Source organism: Hemiscyllium ocellatum, chromosome 18, assembly GCF_020745735.1.
Source record: "Hemiscyllium ocellatum isolate sHemOce1 chromosome 18, sHemOce1.pat.X.cur, whole genome shotgun sequence".
NCBI classification, from domain to species: Eukaryota; Metazoa; Chordata; class Chondrichthyes; order Orectolobiformes; family Hemiscylliidae; genus Hemiscyllium; species Hemiscyllium ocellatum.
This window is the reverse complement of record NC_083418.1, coordinates 49,669,895-49,692,978: the sequence shown is the minus strand read 5'-3', so window position 1 is coordinate 49,692,978 and position 23,084 is coordinate 49,669,895. Positions and strand designations below refer to the sequence as shown.

Sequence of the window (23,084 nt, the reverse complement as noted above, 5' to 3'; positions counted from 1 at the left end):
GACTCAGATTTGGGGGAGATGGGGGTCAAAAGGAAATGGATTTCAGAATCCACCCCTGTACTCCCTACCCAACTCAGCTGGTAGGTGGTCAATTGGGAAACTAGCCACTGTTCTTCCCTGCTGGGAGACAGGTGGACAAGCAGCTGGCGGGGGAAGGCACACAAGTCACCCATTCATTTGACCACATTAGGTCCCTAATTGTTGGCGAGTGGAGTACATGTGAAGATAAAGCTAATTCAAATTCAAGCCAATCACCATATAGATTTGGAAATCTTTCACTATTCTTTTAGTGTGCCAGATTAAATTCCCGGAACTTGCCTCCCTAATGACAATGTGTAGTCCACCAAGTGGACTACAGCCGTTCAAGAAGGTAGAGCACTTCAACCCTTTTTAAGAGTAACTAGAAATAGGCAACAAATGCTGGCCCAGACCGTGACATTCGTAAAACATGAGTAAATTTTAAAAATGTGATGAGAATCAGCACAATGTGTGTTTGAATACAAATACTCAAACTTTGGGACACAATTTGTGACTGGACTGTCTACTACAGCTAAACGTAATCTTGAAGTTCCTTTCTCTATATACCACAGTAGGAGCACAAACAGCTCAGGTGGCCGGATGGCTGGTTTGCGATGCAGGGTGATGCCAACAATGTGGTTCAATTGATGTATTGTCTAAAGTAACCGTAAAGGTCCTTCCATTTCACCTCTCCAGAGGTGTGGTGACACCCAAGTTAAACCACCACCAGTCAATTTCCCTCTAACGTGCACACATTCATCTGAGAATATGGGGACTTGACCGAAGGAGCACCAACACCCCAAGTCTCTAATAGGGAATAGATGCAAGTAGTAGTCAAAAAATTACAAGAATGCTATATTCATAAGTGGATGTGTTACCTCCTCTTCTTCTCCAATAGAGCCATCCAAAAGCTAAGAACATTGCACATAACAGCAAAGTACCAAATATACTTGCAGCAACTGCTAAAGCTGAAGAATGTTTTTCAGGCTCTGAATTGAAACACAGGTAGAAAAGCATTTAGTCTAAAATTACCTCAGAAAATAAACTACTTCATCCATGCTGTGTTGTACTAAACAATAACTTAAAATAATTAAACACAATAAAGTTTTTAAAGAATTTGAAATGACAATCCGTTAATATCCTCTCTTGAAAAGAACATGCTAGCATCTAGCAGGAAGTATTACTGATAAATTCAATTAAGCCCAAGAGATAAAATGGTCCAGATGAAGCTCTTATGGTGTAGTGGTAGTGACAGGAAGCACAGGTTCAAATCACACCCATTGTGGATGTGTGTCATAACATACCTGAACAGGATGATCAGAAACAAAAAGGCACAAGGCTCACGCAGAGAAATCCACCAATCCCATGATATGTACTCTACAGCTAATTTTGTATCATGGGAAAAATAATTCCATTGTAGATGGGGATAGTCAGGGACTATCCATGGAAATGAAGTTACATTGACATTGTTATAATTTATGTGAATGATAACTGAAACAATTGTTTCAGAGTTGTACCCCCAGTAATAAATTCAGTACTGTTGGACCATTTTGAAATTAAAAGGATCTGGATTGAAATCATTAATATTCATTTGATATCACCAATACCAAATATTGGCATTAAATGGTACAGAAATACCCATCTGAAGAAGAAAAGTAAAACAATTCGACAATCCTGGGGCATCTTTACTTAAATAAATGCAAAATTACACAAAATTTGTTATATCAATGATTTATTTTTATCAAAAGGATGTTGGGAAACTTGAAAGGGTTCAGAAAAGATTTACAAGGATGTTGCCAGAGTTAGAGGATTTGAGATATAGGGAGATGTTAAACAGGCTGGGGCTGTTCTCCCTGGAGCGTTGGAGGCTGAGGGGTGACCTTATAGAGATTTACAAAATTATGAGGGACATGGATAGGATAAATAGACAAAGTCTTTTCCCTGGGGTGGGGGGAGTCCAGAACTAGAGAGCATAGGTTTAGGGTGAGAGGGAAAAAGATATAAAAGAGACCTAAAAGGCAAAGTTTTCACGCAGAGAGTGGTATGTGTATGGAATGATCTGCCAGAGGAAGTGGTGGAGGCGAGTACAAATGCAACATTTAAAAGGCATCTGGATGGGTATATGAATAGGAAGGGTTTGGGGGGGAGATGGGTGGGGTGCTGGCAGGTGGGTCTAGATTGGGTTGGGATATCTGGTTGGCATGGACGAGTTGCACCGAAGGGTCTGTTTCCATGCTGTGCAGCTCTATTACTCTATTTCAGCTAGGAATGTGCAGTACTGCATGTGCATGGCACAATATTTCAATACATTGGTTTTTCTAGGCACAAAAATGTTTTGGAGTCAAGAAATGGCCTAAGGAACCCCACTCTCTCAAACATTGAATGCTATGGGAATCCATGATTAACTTAGATCCATGATCTAAAGTAGCTATTATCAGGAATGAAAACTACAACATTAATCAAGACCTCCCTGATATATAAATGATCAGATTTGTGTACCTGATGATTCTCTATTTTCCCTTTTAACTATTTTTTCCAACTTTAATAAGTGTTTGTTTACCTCTTAACTATCACTCAATTGGAGCTTATCCTTTGAAAAAAATTAATCTTTTCTCGCTTTTTCCCTAATAAAAGGACATTCTGGGATAACGCGCATTTTCAGTAGTGCAATTTGGCTATAACATTGCTGAAGAATTATGGAAGGGTGTTTTGGAGAACACTTACTTCCGTTGAAAATGGCGCAATTCCAGTAGTGATCAGTTTGTGTGCTTCGTTCTGCGCACGTGCCAATGCATATGTCAAATTCTTCATGCCATTTTGCACACACACTGATGTTCTACTCATTCTGTGCATGCACCGATGTCCACACATGCAAAATGTTAGTGCTGGTCTTCATGCAACTCTGCATATGCGCGAACACTCTGTATGATGTCAGCATCGGTCTTTGTGCTATTCTGCATGAGCGCTGGTGTCAGGTGCCAACAGAACAGCGTTTGGAGAGAGGTACCGTACATAGAGCAGCTTTCTTACATTCTTTCTTAAATATATTGTGTTAAATTTACTTTTGTTTTGTTACTGAATATTATTTCAATCTTCATTCAGGCTATGCTGCACTTTGTGTTAAGACTTCTGGGTGATTTCTGAGCGATTGTGAATGATAGCTTTTGCTGGTCTGCCCAACCCCACTTTTCTCACTGGCCCCATTACTTATAATAAGCGAGATTTTGCTGGAACGCAATTACAGCGTTATAGGAGAACTAGCTGTACTTTTGATCAACTGTATGAATATATGCAGACTCCACTGCAGAGGCAATTTCAATGTAACCCTACTTATTTACTTTTGTTAGCAGTTTAACAAAAATTGATAAAACTCATTCTAAAAGCAATCCATATGTAATTCTAACATCTAGTGTTAAAAAGTTTTTGAACACATGTATAATTGGCTCACATTCCAAGATTAGAAATGTCATATCTAGTTAATTTCAAAAATCATTGTTGTATACATTAATAATTCTATTGTGTAATGGGAGAGAAATAACTCCTGATTTAAGTCAGAGGCATAATTCAGCTAAAATTCAATGTTAAACAAAATGGTGTAAATTGTTGAAGCATGTGTAAGTTTTAACAAAAGCAGAGTGAAAAATATTTTGCAAAGAAGAGAACGTACCTTTAACTGTGAGTCTAGTATGCTTGCTAATATCAGAACCCGATTGGTGAGTTACGGTACACTGGTACATAGCACCATCATCCTTCAATGTTGGTTCAATCTTGACTCTACTAGAAACACTGAAAGTTCCATCATCCATGGGAGTAGCAGCACCTGTGCAAAACTGATCTTCCAGCGTTTCTTTTCCTTTATTTGTTATCTTTTCCCAGGTGAGAGCAAATTGTTTAGGGTAAAATCCTTTAACATTACAACTCACAGATCTCTCTGTTCCTGTCAGAACAGTGATGTGATCTGTGGACAAATGGACTTCTGGTTGAGCTACATTAAAGACAAATGTAAGAATAGGTCAGACAGGGAAAAGGCTTATTACCATAAAAATCTCGGTTCTAAATTATTCTCAACAAATGTGTGCTAAAAACAAAACTTTCTTTGCTTCAGCAATTTATTTAATAATGTACTCCATTTCTTCAAGAAAGTGCACAATTATATCTAAAGTAAATTCTCCAATGCCTCAATCCTCCATCAGTAACAAGTAAAAGGAAGAAATGGGAGAAGAGATGAGTAAAAAGTCGAGAAACTGAAAAGAAAGATGACGAGGGCACCAATATCCTTATAAAAAGATAAGAATAATGCGAAATAAAGACTATATGCACGTATCACCCTTCACAATATCAAGTCACTCTGTTAAAGTCACCCTGTAAAGACAGCTCAGGGAATCCCTGATGGACTCGACCCATAAGTCTCTCTTGGTTCATCCCGGAGATAATGTTCTGTACTAGTCTGGAATATAAAACTCTTAGGAACAGTTTTAGTTTAAATTATTACCTTTAATTATCAATGGCATCAGTATTACATTATAACATAGATATCTACATGCCAGGCTTGAGCTAAGGTTTTAAAACCATTCGCAGAGTAGTGGTGCCAGCTCTTTCCCCTAAGAGCTCTCTCAGACAATCCCCCTTTACTGCTGCAAACAAGCTGTCTTTGTACAGAAATTGGTATAAAAATTACTAAAAAAAAAATCACGTCCTTAATCAGCAATAAAATGGCAAAAAGTTTGCAGAGGAAGAGAAACTCATTGACAGGTCTGAGTACACTTGACTAATTAAGCCATATGCACATCAAGGTGGGAACCCTGATCGAGCCAAGCCAAATGCCAATTGCCTTTAGCTAGATAAACTTCCCTTTTAACAGTGCATCACTATGTTGAAAGTCATAAGGTAACCTCGCTGAGCTAACATGCCCAGTATCATTGTCCTACAAAGTGGCTTTTTCTTTTAAAACCTTCTTAAATTCCCAAAGTGCAAACTATATTCATAACACACCCAGATCTCGAGCTCCAGGGAACAACACACACACATTCAATCCGTGGCATGCAATGGTACACTCAAATCAGGCCAAAGAGAATTAACCTTTCCACATAGCTATTAATTTAACCAGGGGCAGTGTTTGTAGAGGAATAAGACGGTGTTATTTTCTGGGTCTGTAGATTGTGAAGGAGCAAAAATGGCCTTTGCAGTGACGTGTACTTCTTGTCAGATGTAGGAGTTTAAGAGAGTTTAAGGGTTACTGCGGATTATATCTGCCATAAATGCTGTTGGATGCGAATCTTATCAGATCGAGTGGATCAGTTGGAGAGACAGATAGAAGCGATGACGAATTTGCAACAGCAACAGTATGTGATGGATGGCAGTTATAGGAAAGTGGGCGCGGGGGGGTCTCAGATATAGTCACACAGATGGGTTAACTCCAGGAGGGAGAGAGAGGTCGGCACCTAGGGCAGGAGTCTTTTGTGGATATACCCATTTCAAACAGGTATGCTGTTTTGGAAAATGTAGGGGGTGATGGATTCTCAGGGGAACGTAGCACGAACAGCCAAGTTTCTGGTATTGAGACTGGCATTAATGCAACGAGGGGTATGTCGGCTTCCAAGAGATCAATTGTGTTCAGGGATTCTGTAGTCAGAGGTACAGACAGACGCCTCTGTGGCCAGCAGAGAAAAAGCAGAATGGTGTGTTGTTTTCCTGGTGCCAGGATCAAGCATGTCTTAGAGAGGGTGCAGAATGTTCTTACGGGGGAGAGCGGCCAGCAGGAGGTCATTGTCCACATTGGAACCAACGACATTGGAAGGGAAAAGGTTGAGACTCTGAAGGGAGATTACAGAGAGTTAGGTAGGATGTCCTCAAGGATAGTAATATCTGGATTACTCCCAGTGCTACAAGCTAGTGAGGGCAGGAATAGGAGGATAGAGCAGATGAATGCATGGCTGAGGAGCTGGTGTATGGGAGAAGGATTCACATTTTTCGATCATTGGAATTTCTTTTGGGATAGAAGTGACCTGTACAAGAAAGACGGATTGCACCTAAATTGAAAGGGGACTTCAATTTAGGGGACTACTGGCAGGGAAATTTGCTAGAACTGTTAGGGAGGATTTTAACTAGTAAGGTTGGGGGAGGACCCAGGGAGATAGTGAGGAAAGAGATCGATCTGAGACGGGTACAGTTGAGAACAGAAATAAGTCAAACAGACAGGGCAAGCAGGGACACGGTAGGACTAATAAATTAAACTGCATTTATTTCAATGCAAGGGGCCTAACAGGAAAGGCAGATGAACTCAGGGCATGGTTAGGAACATGGGACTAGGATATCATAGCAATTTGGAAACATGGCTCAGGGATGGGCAGGACTGGCAGCTTAATGTTCCAGGATATAAATGCTACAGAAAGGATAGAAAGTGAGGCAAAAGAGGAGTGGCAGTTTTGATAAGGGATAGCATTACAGCTGTGCTGAGGGAGGATATTCCCAGAAATACATCCAGGGAAATTATTTGGGTAGAACTGAGAAATAAGAAAGGGAGGATCACCTTATTGGGATTGTATTATAGACCCCCCAACAGTCAGAGGGAAATTGAGAAACAAACTTGTAAGGAGATCTCAGTTACCTGTAAGAATAAAAGGGTAGTTATGGTAGGGGATTTTAACTTTCCAAACATCATTTGGGACTGCCATAGTGTTAAGGGTTTAGATGGAGAGGAATTTCTTCAGTGTGTACAAGACAATTTTGTGATTCAGTATGTGGATGTACCTACTAGAGAAGGTGCAAAACTTGACCTACTCTTGGGAAATAAGGCAAGGCAGGTGACTGAGGTGTCAGTGGGGAGCACTTTGGGGCCAGCGACCATAATTCTGTTTGTTTTAAAATAGTAATGGAAAAGGATACACTAGATCTAAAAGTTGAAGTTCTAAATTGGAGAAAGGCCAATTTTGACAGTATTAGGCGAGAACTTTCAGAAGCTGATTGGAGGCAGATGTTCGCAGGTAAAGGGACAGCTGGAAAATGGAAAGCCTTCAGAAATGAGATAACAAGAATCCAGAGAAAGTATATTCCTGTCAGAGTGAAAGGGAAGGCTGGTAACTATAGGGAATGCTAGATGACTAAAGAAATTGAGGGTTTGGTTAAGAAAAAGAAGGAAGCATATGTCAGGTATAGACAGGATAGATCAAGTGAATTCTTGGAAGAGTATAAAGAAAGTAGGAGTATACTTAAGAGGAAAATCAGGAGGGCAAAATGGGGACATGAGATAGCTTTGGCAAATAGAATTAAGGAGAATCCAAAGGGTTTTTACAAATATATTAAGGACAATAGGGTAACGAGGGAGAGAATAGGGCCTCTCAAAGATCAGCAAGGCAGCCTTTGTGTGGAGCCACAGAAAATGGGGGAGATACTAAATGAATATTTTGCATCAGTATTTACTGTGGAAAAGGATATGGAAGATATAGTCTGCAGGGAAATAGATGGTGACATCTTGTAAAATATCCAGATTACAGAGCAGGAAGTGCTGGATGTCTTGAAACGGTCAAAAGTGGATAAATCCCCAGGACCTGATCAGGCGTACCCTAGAACTCTATGGGAAGTTAGAGAAGTGATTACTGGGTCTCTTGCTGAGATATTTGTATCATTGATAGTCAGAGGTGAAGTGCCGGAAGACTGGAGGTTGGCAAACATGGTGCCATTGTTTAAGAAGGGTGGCAAAGACAAGCCAGGAAATTTTAGATCAGTGAGCTTGACCTCAGTTGTGGGCAAGCTGTTGGGGGGAATCCTGAGGGACAGGATGTACATGCATTTGGAAAGGCAAGGATTAATTAGGGATAGTCAACATGGCTTTGTGCTTGGGAAATCATGTCTCAGAAACTTGATTGAGTTTTTTTGAAGTAGTAACAATGAAGATTGATGAGGGTAGAGCAGTAATGTGATCTATATGGACTTCAGTAAGGCGTTCGACAAGGTTCCCCATGGAAGATTGATTAGCAAAGTTAGATCTCATGGAATACAGGGAGAACTAGCCATTTGGATACAGAACTGGCTCAAAGATAGAAGACAGAGGGTGGTGGTGGTGGAGGGTTGTTTTACAGACTGGAGGCCTGTGACCAGTGGAGTGCCACAAGAGTCGGTGCTGGGCCCTCTACTTTTTGTCATTTACATAAATGATTTGGATGCGAACATAAGAGGTACAGTTAGTAAGTTTGCAGATGACACCAAAATTGGAGGTGTAGTGGACAGCGAAGAGGGTTACCTCAGATTATAACAGGATCTGAACCAGATGGGCCAATGGACTGAGAAGTGGCAGATGGAGTTTAATTCAGATAAATGTGAGGTACTGCATTTTGGGAAAGCAAATCTTAGCAGGACTTATACACTCAATGGTAAGGTCCTAGGGAGTGTTGCTGAACAAAGAGACCTTGGAGTATAGGTTCATAGTATCTGAAAGTGGAGTCGCAGGTCGACAGGATAGTAAAGAAGGCGTTTGGTATGCTTTCCTTTATTGGACAGTGTATTGAGTACAGGAGTTGGGAGGTCATGTTGCAGCTGAACAGGACATTGGTTAGGCCACTGTTGGAATACTGTGTGCAAATCTGGTCTCCTTCCTATCGGAAAGCTGTTGTGAAACTTGAAATGGTTCAGAAAAGATTTACCAGGATGTTGCCAGGGTTGGAGGATCTGAGCTACAGGGAGAGGCTGAACAGACTGGGGCTGTTTTCCCTGGAGTGTCGGAGGCTGAGGGGTGACCTTATAGAGGTTTACAAAATTATGAGGGGCATGGATAGGATAAATAGACAAAGTCTTTTCCCTGGGGTCAGGGAGAGGGGAAAGACATACAAGAGACCTAAGGGGCAACTTTTTTCACGCAGAGGGTGGTACATGTATGGAATGAGCTGCCAGAGGATGCAGTGGAGGCTGGTACAGTTGCAGCATTTAAGAGGCATTTGGATGGGTATATGAATAGGAAGGGTTTGGAGGGATATGGGCCGGGTGCTGGCAGGTGGGACTAGATTGGGTTGGGATATCTGGTCAGCATGGACGGGTTGGACCGAAGGGTCTGTTTCCATGCTGTACATCTCTATGACTCTATGACCAGCGGCGCGTGCGCGCGCACACACAATCCCTTGAACTGTTAGGCCAGTGAATGTAATTTACAGAAGAATGTTTTCTCTCTCTCACGTAGGAATATCTTCTAACTTTCTTACTATGTCAATTTCAGCCATTGTGTTCTCTTAGCTTGACATTCACATTCCAGAACAGTCAAAACTAGGGAGTAAGCTTCATAAATTCAAATCTCTTCAGTGTGGTATACATGAAAATGTATCAGGGTTGTTCTATTATGTGCATATTCCACTCAGCTTATTAAATTACAAGTTATTTTCCTGTTGAGTGTAAGTTTTGTTCAGAGTCTTCAATATAAACCGGAAGCTCGGTTGTCCAACATCCCACTATGAAAAGTGTGCAGCTTCCAGCTCCTGGGGTGGGGGTGTGGGAAGAAGAAAGTACTGTTACACATTCCAGAAGTAAACAACTGTTATCACCTTATCCACTGACACTATGTACAGATGCCCTTGATTCTTCTGAACAAATGCGTCCCTCCGTGGTCAAGCACTTTCCTTTATCTCCTATAGCAGATGTGTAAGACTGCAAGCTTTCTCAACCCCAAAGTGTTTTACAACCAATTAAGTATTTGAATGTGGAATGTAGAAGTCACATATAATGATATATGGTATATATCATTACCATATTGTTAATGGTATCAGGCTCAGATAATCTGATTTTGTGATGTTGCTCCAAAATAAACATTGTCCAGGAGAACAGGAGTAAATCCCTTCACAGAAATAGTGTCTTGGAATATTTTACATTTAACAGACAGGATAAACAGTGTCTTCATTTAACGTTTCACCCCTGACAATGCAGAACTCTGCATTCTGGAGACATGGCTGTTCAGTTTTTTGGAGTAGTTCTGGAATGGGACTTGAACCCACAAGCTTCTGATTCAGAGTGCTTCTAAATGAGCCTGAGCTAACACATAACTGTTTATGAAGCAAATCCCAAAACGAAGGGCAAACATTACTTTGGATTTGTGAGATGGAGGACAAGAGGATATTAAGAGGCCACAGTCTGAAGAATTAAATTCTGGGTAAGGCTTGTAGGCCTGCAAAAAATTAGAGATATGAAATGCTCAGGCCAGAAATAAAGAATTAATTTATATTAATGAACTATAATTTATTTCTATTCAGATCTTAAATACTTGTTTAAACATAGGAATGTAAGTAACAGGACCAGGAGAAAACCATCTGGTCTGCTGAGCCATCTTCTCCATACATTACAATCATGACTGATCTTGAGACCAAAAAATCTGTCAACCATAAATAAATTCAATAAAGACACTTCAAATGCCAACTGGGGCAAAGAATTCTAAAAAAAAACCCACATCCCTCTGAGCGAATTCAATTTCTCTTCATTTCAGTAGTAACTGATCAACTTCTCACTGATGAGAGTTTAACCCCACCTTTTAGATTCCTGAGACAGACAGGAGAACAAAGTCTCTATACTGACCATGTCAAGCCCCTTCATAATAATGAACATTTCATTAATATCACCTCTTGGGTTCTTCTAAAGTCCAGACAAGAGGGTCTCAATTAATTCATCTTCTCATCGAAGTACAATCCTGTCACCCTAGGGATCAAGTTAATGAATCTTTGCTGCCCTGCCTCCAATGCAAGTGCATCCTTCCTTGAAAGGGTCTTGTGGCGATCTTGAGATGTCCGTGTTTCTGGGACTGAAGCCTTTGGTTCAAATCATAACATATGTCATAACATATCTGAACAGACTGATTTAAAAATATCTATGCCTTAAGCAAGGAGACCAAAACTACAAATAGCATTCCAGGTGTAGCCACACCAATGTCTCATGCAACTGTGGCAAGATTTCTTCAACAGGACAGTGGAACATACTAAGAATAATGGGCCATTCAGCTCATCAAGCCAGCTTAGCCACTCCATTCTGATCACAGGCAATCATCCACCTTAATGCCACTTTCATATTCCATCTTCATATTCATTTCTTTTAATTTCTGTCTTGAACATACTCGGGTTTCCCAGCTCTAATAGGACAGAATTCCAAAGATTCACTTCCTACCGATTGAAGAAATTCATCCTCACCTCAGTCTTAAACAGCCAACCCCATATCCTGAGATTATTTCCCCTGGTTTTAGACTTATCAGTCAGGAGAAACAGTTACGGAGGTGAACAGCACAGAAATGAAACCATAGCACATCAAGTCTATGACAGTCAAAAACAACCACCTTACTATTCTAATCTCATTGTCCAACAATTCGACCTTATCCTTGCACACCTTGGCATTACAAGTGCACATCTAAATATTCCTTATACTTCTGCATCTACCACTCTCACAGGCAAATAGTTCCTGATTTCCACCTCTGGTTACAAAAAGACCTGACATACTTTTTAAGTCTATACCCCCGGTCATTGACTCCTTCACCAAGATGTGATATTATGAATTCTACAACTTTGATAACTGCTCATTGATTGAACAAATCAACAAAACAAACTGTTCAACATGGAAAGCAGCAATAACTCTTTAATAGTCTGGAATAAACTATCAAAGACCAGCACAAACTTTATGCAGGAATTGAAAACAATTAGCCAGGTCTGGGAAAAGAGGGAGTTGAAACTACATGAATAAAATTGCTTTGACATCTGCTTGAGAACTGGCTACTTAATGCCACAAGGATAAGTGATTGCCCTGCAAAAGAATTTAGGGGTTTAACTGCAGGAAAGCTGTGTCTTCAAACAGACACTCAAGGAACAAATAAGCTCCTTCTGATAAGAAGGCGAGCTGCAGGCTTGCAACAATTTAGAAAGGACTTTTAAAAATTATTAATAACATCACACATAGACTTGAAGGATGAAACTCTGTCTAAGAATTGAACACCAGAACTCCCACTTTACCAGAACTTTGGAGAAGGGCATGGCACAAGGATCAAAGCTTAGACACTTCCAGAGAAATACATGTGGAATCATGGTCCGGTTCCACCATAAATTTGGTAACAGCCAAGTTGGGTTGTGAGGCTTAACTTGCTTACTTGAGGGATCTTATTTTGTCTGCTACATGCAATAAAGTTTAAATCATTGCTTCAGTACTTGGTTATCTGGGAGATTTCTTAATAAGTTACCAAATTAAAGGTAACTTATGGTGATTTACCCACAGCAGTTGGTGTCCCTGGGAAGGCTTTGATAAGAAGTGACTAAGTTGCTCCAAAGTTGAACCTACCATCCTGTATTGTCAGAAGTCCTGCCTGACCTGGATTGAGAGGGCAGAGGCCTCACGTGATGGCCAGAATCCAATTGGGTGGATGAGGACAGACGCAACAAATTTTCAGATTTAATTGGAACACTTAAGCTTTTACATTACTGAGTTGAGCTTTTGAACTTAGCTTTGAAATCATGGCAAACAGTCAATCTGAATGGGAGAGCTTGATTAAAGAATATTTGAATAAGAAATTTCCAAAGTGATAAGAGTGTTTGGAATCTTGGGATATTACAAATCCAAGGGCACTGGATTATTTGTAAATCAGGAAGTCTGTGGGGAAACACACCCAAACAGGATGGGCTGACAGGAAATTGTTGTCTTTTTGAAGAAAGTTGGTATATGAAATATGTGTTAAAGCAGAGAAATGTTGAGATAAGGGAGTTGAAGTCAGAAATTGAAGAATTATAGTCAGAAAATGCAGAACTAAAACAGAATCTTGATGCCCGAGCAGTTTCAGTCATAAAAGGGTTATCTTCAAGTTGGAAAACATAGAATTAAAGGCAAAGGTTAAAATCCATAGAGACTGCCAGTAAGAAGAAGATAGTTTACATCTCAAATAATCAAAGTCAATTGGAGACATGAACAGAAATACTGAGAAGACAGAGATAAATTCAGGAGTGAGAAATTAAGAATCAGGAACTGGAAAGTAAATGTAAAGATCTCCAGGCAGCACTTGAAGTCCTTCACCAAGCACAGCTTGAACAACAAGTACAGAATGTGATCATTTAAAATGCCAACTGGAGATTGATGCCTTGAAGCCATAGTTATCCAGCCAGAGAGGTCTTCTTTGTGCTTTGGAACCCATATAAGGACTTGGGAATGAAAGGGACTATTCTGATTTGGGATTGGTTAAGGGTGAAGCTGCATGTTATTTAGTTCAGGGTAAGGAATACAATTATAATCCTGACCCAGGCGCCCCTCCATCATACTTGGTAAACGTTTACTGCATCCACCTATACCAGTCTGGTACAAACCCAAAGTAAAGATCCAACAGCATAAACGAGAAAATAGGCAGTTGACCAGTAACTTGGCACAAACCAGCTGTTTTGAAAAGTGAGACAAAGGAACAGTAAAATTTTAAGTTAGGTTAGTTAAGGGTGGAGGAAAACTCTAGAGTCAGCCACGAAAGAGTGAATATCTATTTCCTGGAGTGATGTGGAGAGAGGTGTGACAAGCTTTTCTGATACACTTTCGACTTAGAGGAACTGGAACAGGAATTTAGTGAAAGTGGATCCCAAACCCAATTGCTTCCCATATCCCTGTGATGAACTCTAGAGAGGAGAGTGAGAGCATAATAATTGGTCAAAGTGTCTGCATAGACTTTTTAAATAGAATTTTATACAATCCCTACAGTGTAGAAAAAGGCCATTTAGCCCAAAAGGTCCACACCAATCCTTGAAATGTAACCCACCCAGACCCATGCCCCTTCCCTAGTACTTTATATATCCCCTGACAAATGCACCTATCCTACACATCCCTGAGCACTATGGGCAATTTAGCATGGACAATTCACCAAACCTGCACATTTTTGGATTATGGAAAGAAACCAGAGCATTCAGAGGGAACACACACAGAGATGCGGATAATGTGCAAACTCCACACAGACAGCCACCCGAGGCTGGAATCAAACCCAGATACCTGGTGCTGTGAGCAGCAGTACTAATCAATGAGCCACCATACCTTCTATTTCACAAGAAACAATAGTGACGAGTACAAATATTTGAAGAACAAAATTCAACTTCAGGATCTGTGTGAACTGAGAAATTGTAAATAAGAGCAGAAACTACCTTGCTGTTTTGTTTTTGAGCTTTAGATAAATTACGAAGCTGATTTTGGAATTGCTGGGCCTTTGCAAGTGAAATATGGAGTCAGCAGTCAGGATCCAGTGCTGAGTACAAGTGGACATGGTGTGTACACGTAACCAAACACCAATAATGTGCAGACGACAGCATGGGAAGATGCCTCTGCCCACAGTTCCGTTAATTTTATATGCGATATGAAAGTCAAATTCATTTGTGCTGACGATTTACAAAGAACTTCAGATCACACTTGCCCTAACATCGGAAATGGCCAAAAACCTTGGATTATGTCCTGTAAGAAAAGCAGGACCCAGAGGCCAGATGGTTATGTAAAGTATGTGCAAAGTGTGCTATGAAAATGCCATTATGAATTAGTACCAGTTATTCTAAATCTCTTAGGTATTCAGGTACCATCTTGATGTCCAATACCTTTACCTGACATTTATAGTGGATTGGTCAAGAGGTTGTTTAATCAAGAAGGTTACACAATCCAAGGAAAAAAACAGCAAGTGCAAAAGTTTGATAGAAGATGCTTGCAGACATTTAATGGTCTGGACATGAGAGTTATAAGTGATCAATTAAATCAATTAATTTCTCAAGTTAAAAAGGTATACTGGGTGTGGTGAATGATAACACTAAAGTTAGCAGTCAGGCGGGGGACACCATGAACAGTGATACATTTCATATTGGTGACATTTTAGAATCACTCACCAGCGCAATTAACAAACTAATAAGGAAGCAGGAAAGAGCGGTCAACATCAAATAAATGTAATTTTGTGTAGTATATACAGCAATTGGATGTTCAATCAATAGAGAGAAAATGTAAATCAAATTAAACTGACAGAAGTTCTTACATAGGCTGACAACACTAAATTAAGGAAATTAGCTGATGGGATAGGAACATTAAGTAAAATCTCTATCTGTGAGCTAAGGAGATTAACAATAGTATGGAATAATGATTCGTGTATGGGAGGGAACAGAATAAGTCTTGAGTTAGGGATACCTGTTATATCTAAGAATGACAAACCATTAAATGCTACAACAGTACAAAATATTGGAGGGATCCAAATCACCATCTGGATGACAGTTATGGAGAATCTACACCTTATGTGGTAGAAAAAGACTCGTAGGCACAGCACATAATGAATGCCAACAGACTGATAAAGCTATTGTTCGTCCTTATCCAATCTATAGAACTGGACAAGCCACATGTGGTTTTGAGTCCAGTGAAAATGAAAAATTAACTGTACTTGCAAAATTTCAAGCATCGCTTGAGACAACATAATCAGAGCTGGAAATGCAACCGAGAGTATTATATCACAACATCTTTAAAGGAATATCATTATCACAACTTGTCCCATCACAGATTCAACACTTTACATTTACCCGCAAATGCTCAAGTGGATAGGAACAATGGTATTGGTGAACATCAGAAAGAGAAAGTGTGATGTTTGATGTGACTGATTCAGCTAGAGAAATGGTTCGGCCCTACTGACAAAAATATGAGATATAATGTCACCTTTCTCTAAGGGAAATATGAAAGAAATAAAAGGGATTTTCAGAAAGGCACACAAATTACCGGATAAGGTGCAGCCAAATAGTCAGAGAATCAGGACAGATATTAAAAACCTTAAGAAACACTCTTGGTGGGATAACATTTGGAATAGCGGTGTGGGTTCATATTATTTCACATTTTGTTGTAGTCCTGTGAAGACATGACAATGGTAAGCTGCAATGGGTGATGCATAAAGCAGTTTTATTTTTGTTTTGTGTAATTTTATTTCTTTGTGCATGCTTACTCCTCTTGCAATTCATTTACTGATCATTATTTTGTAATTCATTAATTGATTATTGGTTTACATGTATCTACACTGCATAATGAAATGGTACATTTTTAAATTGTGCATGATATAGCAAATCAGCTTGGATATGAACCAATATGTTGGGAAATGGCCAACTTCTGTTTGTTCATCATATTAAAAATAATAAATAGAGGAGGGACTGTGATATCATAAAGGTCAGAACTTTAATAACTATTCCTGGAATGAAGCAATCAATAAAACAAACTGTTAGACACAGAAAGCAGCAGCAATAACTCTGGAATAAACTATGAAAGAAAATGGCAGAAGTATATAGGAATTGAAAACAATTAGCTATTCCTGGGAAAAGAGGGAGTGAAACCACATGAACAAAACGGCTTTGAAATCTGCTGGATAACTGACTGCATTATGCCACAAGGACAACTGATTGCCCCGCAGAAGAATTTTAAGAGTTAACTGTGGGAGAGTTGTGACTTCAAATAAACAGTTAAGGCTAAATGTAACAAGGAGCAATGAAGCTATTTCTGTTCAGGAAGCAAGCTGCAGACTTGCAGTAAGTTGGATAAGATGACTTAAAAATATTAATATTATCATGCATGGGATGAAACTCTGTCTAAGAATCGAACACCAGACCACCCCCTTCAGCAGAACTTTGAAGAAGAACACAGCATAAGGATTGAACCCTGGACACTTCCAGAGACAGACACTGTGCAATCATGACCAAGTTCCACCGTTAATCGGACAATAGCCAAGTTGAATAGTGAGGTTTAACTTGCTTAGCTGAGGGATCTTTTGCAATAAAGTTTAAAACATTGTTTCAGTACCTGATTGTCTCAGAGATTTCTTACTAAGTAGCTGAATTAAAGGTAATTTGTGGTGTTGTACTCACAACAAAGGGGGAAAGTTTCTTCTCATCTACCCTGAGTTGGTCCTCATAATTTTGTACATCTCAATCATGTTCCCCCACCCAGTCTCTTCTGCTCCAAGAAAAACAACCTCAGTTTATTCAATCTATCTTCATAACTAAAACTCATCAGCCTTGGCATCATCCTGCTAAATCTCCACTTCAAAGAACCACCATCATTAACATTTTGCTTTACACTTCTAACTTGGCATTTCCCAACACAACAACAGGTAGCAATTTAAGTATCTTACCTAAAACTAGCAGGTGTGAACTCTTTTCACCCTTCTCAGGTGTGACAAATACAATACAAGTGTATTTCCCTTCATCATCAATCTGTACATTTGGAAGGAAAAGGGAAGCATCTCCTTTCAATAAGTCAGCTTCAGACAGCTTTACTCCTTGTCTCTTTGGAACATGCTTGCCTGCATCAAAGGTGTAGATCTCCTTTTGTAAGGGTCCAAGCCACTGGACCCCAACATTTGTCCGGCTGAGGTTATGATAACCAGTAAATTTGCATTTCAGGATAAAATCTTTTTTCATGATGACCCGTGTTTGGTTTGGAAATATGGTCACATCCAAGGCTCCTAGATAAAGAGAGTAATTAATGACATTCAATTGTCAGAACTAGAAATAAAAGGAATTGAAGAAACTCAAAATACAGAATTTAAAGGGTTTGTTTCCATGCTATCGGACTCTATAATTGATCGAAATTAATCTTTCTATTTGTCCATGTTAAATGTACACACGTATTAAAAGGCTAAAGAACTCCGGGATTAGAGAATTAAACAAACTAAAATTAAACGCAATTTGTTTTAATCAGAAATGCGTTCGGCCTGGGTAATGGGTGTGGCTGTATTTTCTAAAATACATGCTTAGAAACTAAAAGACACTCACGGTAATAATTTACAGGAACTAAATCCAACCCCCCACAAAAGACACAAAGATTCTAAAATTGTTTAAAACATAATAGTTATGGGTTTGTTAGAAACTTGTAATAGTTCGGGAGACTCGGGACTGCATTTTGAGTCGAGTTTTTCCAAGATATTTTTCCCTGTCAGTGCCAGCGGCGGGGAGGGAGAGTTCAGTACATGCGGACCAGCTTCTTACCTGCTGCACAGTGAGACCACAAGGAGAGCAGAGCATACAGCAGGAGACCCTGAGCAGAAGCCTTAACCCTCAATTGGAAAGACTTTTCGGCAGACATTTGCACAACCATTTCGCAAAAGATGAAAGATAATTTCACTTTCGATTTTCCATCACGTGATACTTTTCTCTAATAAACACGACTGACCATTTCAATTCTGTTCAGTATCGGTGGCTAAAGCAAGGACGTTTAGTTATTGGTTTGTAATCAGTCAATCGCCAACACATTCTTGGAGAATATGTGTATTGTTTTAAGTTTATTTAATCGATAGAGATGTTTCAGGGACTGACGTTGCCATCTTACATCTTGTTAGGTCCACGTCCTCCATCTTCCCTTGAGATGTCAGACCTACGCCCGCACCCCCCATCCTTCATCTCAATTCCAAGGCCTGAAAGGATCATTTCAAAGCCAGTAGAGATTTTCCTACGCATCTCTCCACCTCATCTACTGCATTTGTTGCTCTTGATGTGGTCACCTCTACATCGGAGAGGTGATGCCAATTCACAGAGTGGTTCAGGGACTATAGTTGGGACACATGTACTAAACACCCCCACCGCCCTGAGGTCAACCACTTCAACTACTACTTCAAGTCCTGGGCCACAACTGCCATATCCAAGCTGTTGATGACTGGAGGAAGACCACCTCATCTTCCACCTCGGGACACTCCAACCACACAGCATCAACATCGACTTCACCAGTTTCCAAATCTCCCCCCACTACCTCATCTCAGATCCAACCTCCAACTTTGCACCGCTCTTTTGACCTGTCCTACCTGCCCAACTTCCTTCCCACCTATCCACTCCACCTCCCCACAGACCTATCACCATTACCTCTCACCAACCTACCCCACCCAGCCAACCCCCGCCACTCCTATTTAACTCTCAGCCCCCTTCCCCCTCCACTTTCCTGATGAAGAGCTTATACCTGAAACATCAACTCTCCTACTCCTTAGATGCTGCCTGACCTGCTGTGCTTTTCCAGCACCATACTTTTTGACTCCGACTCTCCAGCATCTGCAGTCATCACTTTCTCCTAAGTTTCTTCATGGAAAGGGGTCCCATTCTTTCAATGTGAGTGTGTTCTGTGATCATCAATTCAACTTGTTAGAAGTTTACATTCAGTAATCTGGGAGCTACCATGATGCCTATATCCTTGAAAGTCCTCATGTTCAAGATGAGTTTGTAATACTGTCTGGATAGATTGTGCACATATCCTTATATACAGGATTAGATAAAGAGAAAAAGGAAGGTTAATGGCTGATACTGAGAGCTCAAAAGAACAGAAATCTTCCAAGAGAACAGAATGTGCAAGGAGAAATTTTAAAAGGAAATTAGGAGAGCAAAAAAAGGGGACATGAAAGAATAATGGTAAAATAAAGGAAAATCCTAAATTATTTATTGTGCATAAAGGATAAAAATGTACCTAGGAAAAGATTACAGCCTTTTAAAGACCACAGTGGTTTTCTTTATTCATTCACTGGATGAGGGCATTACTGGATAGGGAACATTTATTACCCACCCCTAATTGCCCAGAGGGCAGTAAAGAGTCAACCACATTGCTGTGGGTCTCTAGTCGCACATAAGCAAGACCAGATAATGATAGCAGTTTCTTTCCCTCAAGGACATTAGTGAACAAGGTTGGTTTTCCGACATTGGATTCATCATCATCATTAGACTTGTAATTTCAGATTTTTCGCATTGAATTGAAATTCCATTATCTGCTGTGACATGGTTCAAAGCAAGTCTTCAGAACATTATCTGGATCTCTGGATTACCAATCCACTAATATTATCACTAGGCCATCGTCAAACTTGTATATAAAGACAGAGGACATAAAGACAGAGGACAGAGGAAATTTGTAGCGGTGTTCAGTAAAGGAACAATGCGACTATAGAAATCAGGGAGAAGGACTGTGATATACTTGAAGAAATTAGCATAGCCAGAAAGGTGGTTCTAAGTGTCCGGCAGTGTTAAAAATAGATAGGTCTCCAGGGTTAGACCATAAGACATAGGAGTGGAAGTAAGGCCATTCGGCCCATCGAGTCCACTCCGCCATTCAATCATGGCTGATGGGCATTTCAACTCCACTTACCCGCATTCTCCCCGTACCCCTTAATTCCTCGTGACATCAAGAATCTATCAACCTCTGCCTTGAAGACATTTAGCGTCCCGGCCTCCACTGCACTCTGCGGCAATGAATTCCACAGGCCCACCACTCTCTGGCTGAAGAAATGTCTCCGCATTTCTGTTCTGAATTGACCCCCTCTAATTTTAAGGCTGTGTCCAAGGGTCCTAGTCTCCTCGCCTAGCGGAAAAAAATTCCTAGCGTCCACCCTTTCCAAGCCATGTATTATCTTGTAAGTTTCTATTAAGTCTCCCCTCAACCTTCTAAACTCCAATGAATACAATCCCAGGATCCTCAGCCGTTCCCCGTATGTTAGACCAACCATTCCAGGGATCATCCGTGTGAATCTCCGCTGGACACGTTCCAGTGCCAGTATGTCCTTCCTGAGGTGTGGGGACCAAAACTGGACACATTACTCCAAATGGGGCCTAACCAGAGCTTTATAAAGTCTCAGTAGCACAACGGTGCTTTTGTATTGTTGGATGAAATGTATCCTGGACTGTTGAGTGCGGCAAATGAGGAAATAGTAGGGGTGCTGGCAATAATTTTCCCTTTCTTTCTAGCTACGGAAAGGTGCCAGAGGTCAGGAGGACAGCCAGGGTGATACCATTACTCAGGAAGATAACAGGATCTCATCCAGAAATCTGCAAGATAGTCAGTCTCACCTCTGTGGCAAGGAAACTTTTGGAAGCAATTCCAAAGAGCAGAATTAATCTGCACTTGGAGAGTCAGAGATTAATCAAGGACAGTCATGATTCTGTTAAGGACTGGTTATAGCTGACCAACTTCATTCAATTTTCGAAGAGGTGATAAAGTGTGAGGTTGAGGGCAATTCATTCAACATAGTCTAATTGGACTTCAACAAAGCTTTTGATAAGGGTCCACATTGAAGATTGATAATTAAGGTAAGGGGTCATTGGTGCCAAAGAAATTTGGCACATTGGATCCAGAATTGGCTGAGTGGCAGGAGGCGGATGGTGATGGTGAAGGGGTGTTTTTGTGATTGGAAGCCTATGTGTCCAGCGAGATTCTGCAGAGATTAGTGTTGGGGTCCTTGCTGTATGTAGTATCTATAACAATTTAGACTTGAAGATAGGAGAGTTGATCAGTCCATTCACAGATGAAGCAAACATAGTTGAGATGATAAATAGTGAGGAGGATTGCCTCAGTAAAGGAGGATATAGGTGGACTGGTCAATTTCAAATGGAGAAAAGCAAATTACTGCGGATGCAGGAATCTGAAACCAAAAGAGAAAATGCTGGAAAATCTCAGCAGGTCTGGTAGCATCTGTAAGGAGAGAAAAGAGCTGACATTTCGAGTCTTACTGACCCTTTGTCAAAGCTTTGACAAAGCGTCAGTTAGATTTGAAACGTCAGCTCTTTTCTCTCCTTACAGATGCTGCCAGACCTGCTGAGATTTTCCAGTTTCAAATGGAATTCAGTCCAGATAAATGTGAAGTCACTCACTTGGACAGTGCAAAGAAAGCAAGGCAATACATGACAAACAGCAGGATCCTGGCAAACACAGAAAATCAGAGGGACCTTGATCTGCATGTACATCGGTCCCTTAAGGTAACAGACAGGTAAATAAAGTGGTTAAGGAAGCATTTAGGATACTTGGTCTATGGTTCCTTTATGGTGATCAGTAGCAGGATTCTGAAGGATCAAGAAATGGAAGATGCACCCCTTCTTTCCTGGAGGAGCTAAACTGGAGACCTCATAGCCAGCAGTGGAGGTCAACAATCTGGAACATTTGAATATTCTCCACAAATGCAGAAGCGATTTGTACTGGAGCTCCAACAATGCAGCTTGGTTGCACAGGGGATCTGACTTGTGTTGAAAGAGTTTAGTAAGGACAAATGGAACATTACCCTCACCAATCCAGTACCTGGATTGATACCAGGTGCTCTGCCCAGTTTCATTTCCTGTTTGAAATTTTGTAGTAATAGCTTGCTAGGCCATCTCAGAGAGTGGTTAAGAGTCAACCACATTGCAGAGAGTCTGGAGTCATATGTCAGCCATACTAAGTAGGGACACAGATTTCCTTCCCTAGACAGTATTAATGAAGTAGTTGGGTTTTTCTGACAGCAAACAGTGGTTTATTGGTCATTGTTAGATTCCTAATTCCAGATTTTTAAATTTAAATTCCAATATCTATCATGGCAGAATTCAAACCTAGAATTAATGGTCTAGCAATAATACACATTGCCTCCCTGTGCATTGCATTAGAGTGATTATTTATGAATTTAGTGAATCCCTGGAGCCAAGAATATCTTCTTTAGTTGTTGAGTTTAAAGTGTTTAGTCCCTGATATTGTCTGCAGAGAGAACACTCAGTAAGGTGCCATCTTGTTTGTCCCTCTCCACAAATGCAGAAGGGATTTGAACTGGAGCTCCAGCACTGCAGCTTGATTGAACGGAGGATCTGACTTGTATTGAAACAATTTAGCTACCACCCCCACCTTAATTGAAAATCTGCCATTTGACAGATGACATCTGTGAAAGGAACTTGCAGTGACCACCTGTGTCTCCCATTCCTCCATTCAGAAGATAGCTGGTGGAGCATGCTCAAGAAGGTTGCTCCATATGGGCCACTGAGATATTTTTAAAAAATGGGTGGTGGGTTCTTCATGCAGTATCTTCTCAAGGTATCGGTTCTTTCTGCATGTCATAAATACTTTTCTGGGTAAATTGATTCCTCTGCAGTTGTTGCCTTTACTCCAGTCTCATTTCACAAGGTTACTGCTGATCATCATTTTGGCCCTTCTTTACTATAGTTACAAGCAGCTTTTCCACGGAAAGCCCCTCCCGTGATGACAGCAACCCAAGAATGATTTCCTGACCAGGAATTTTGTTCCCCAAGATTTCCGATTCTGAAGGCTGTAAGCTTCATGCTTTTCAATTCTGAATGACCTTAACCATGTTATGGCATGGCTCTGTCAGTATGATGTAT

The 23,084-nt window shown here is 40.4% G+C and overlaps 1 protein-coding gene across 1 annotated transcript in view; it reads right to left on the bottom strand.

Moving 5' to 3' along the window:
• LOC132824217 (uncharacterized) overlaps positions 1 to 18,133 on the bottom strand; it is a 43,690-nt gene extending 25,557 nt beyond the window's left edge. The window contains exons 1-4 of the mRNA XM_060838523.1: positions 17,973 to 18,133; positions 17,117 to 17,449; positions 3,686 to 4,003; positions 897 to 1,007 (exon numbers count right to left, since the gene is read on the bottom strand). Coding sequence (XP_060694506.1) covers positions 897 to 1,007; positions 3,686 to 4,003; positions 17,117 to 17,449; positions 17,973 to 18,081 — 871 coding nt within the window. The 5' untranslated portion in view covers positions 18,082 to 18,133. The remainder of the gene's footprint in view (positions 1 to 896; positions 1,008 to 3,685; positions 4,004 to 17,116; positions 17,450 to 17,972) is intronic.
• Between the last annotated feature and the right edge of the window lie 4,951 nt (positions 18,134 to 23,084).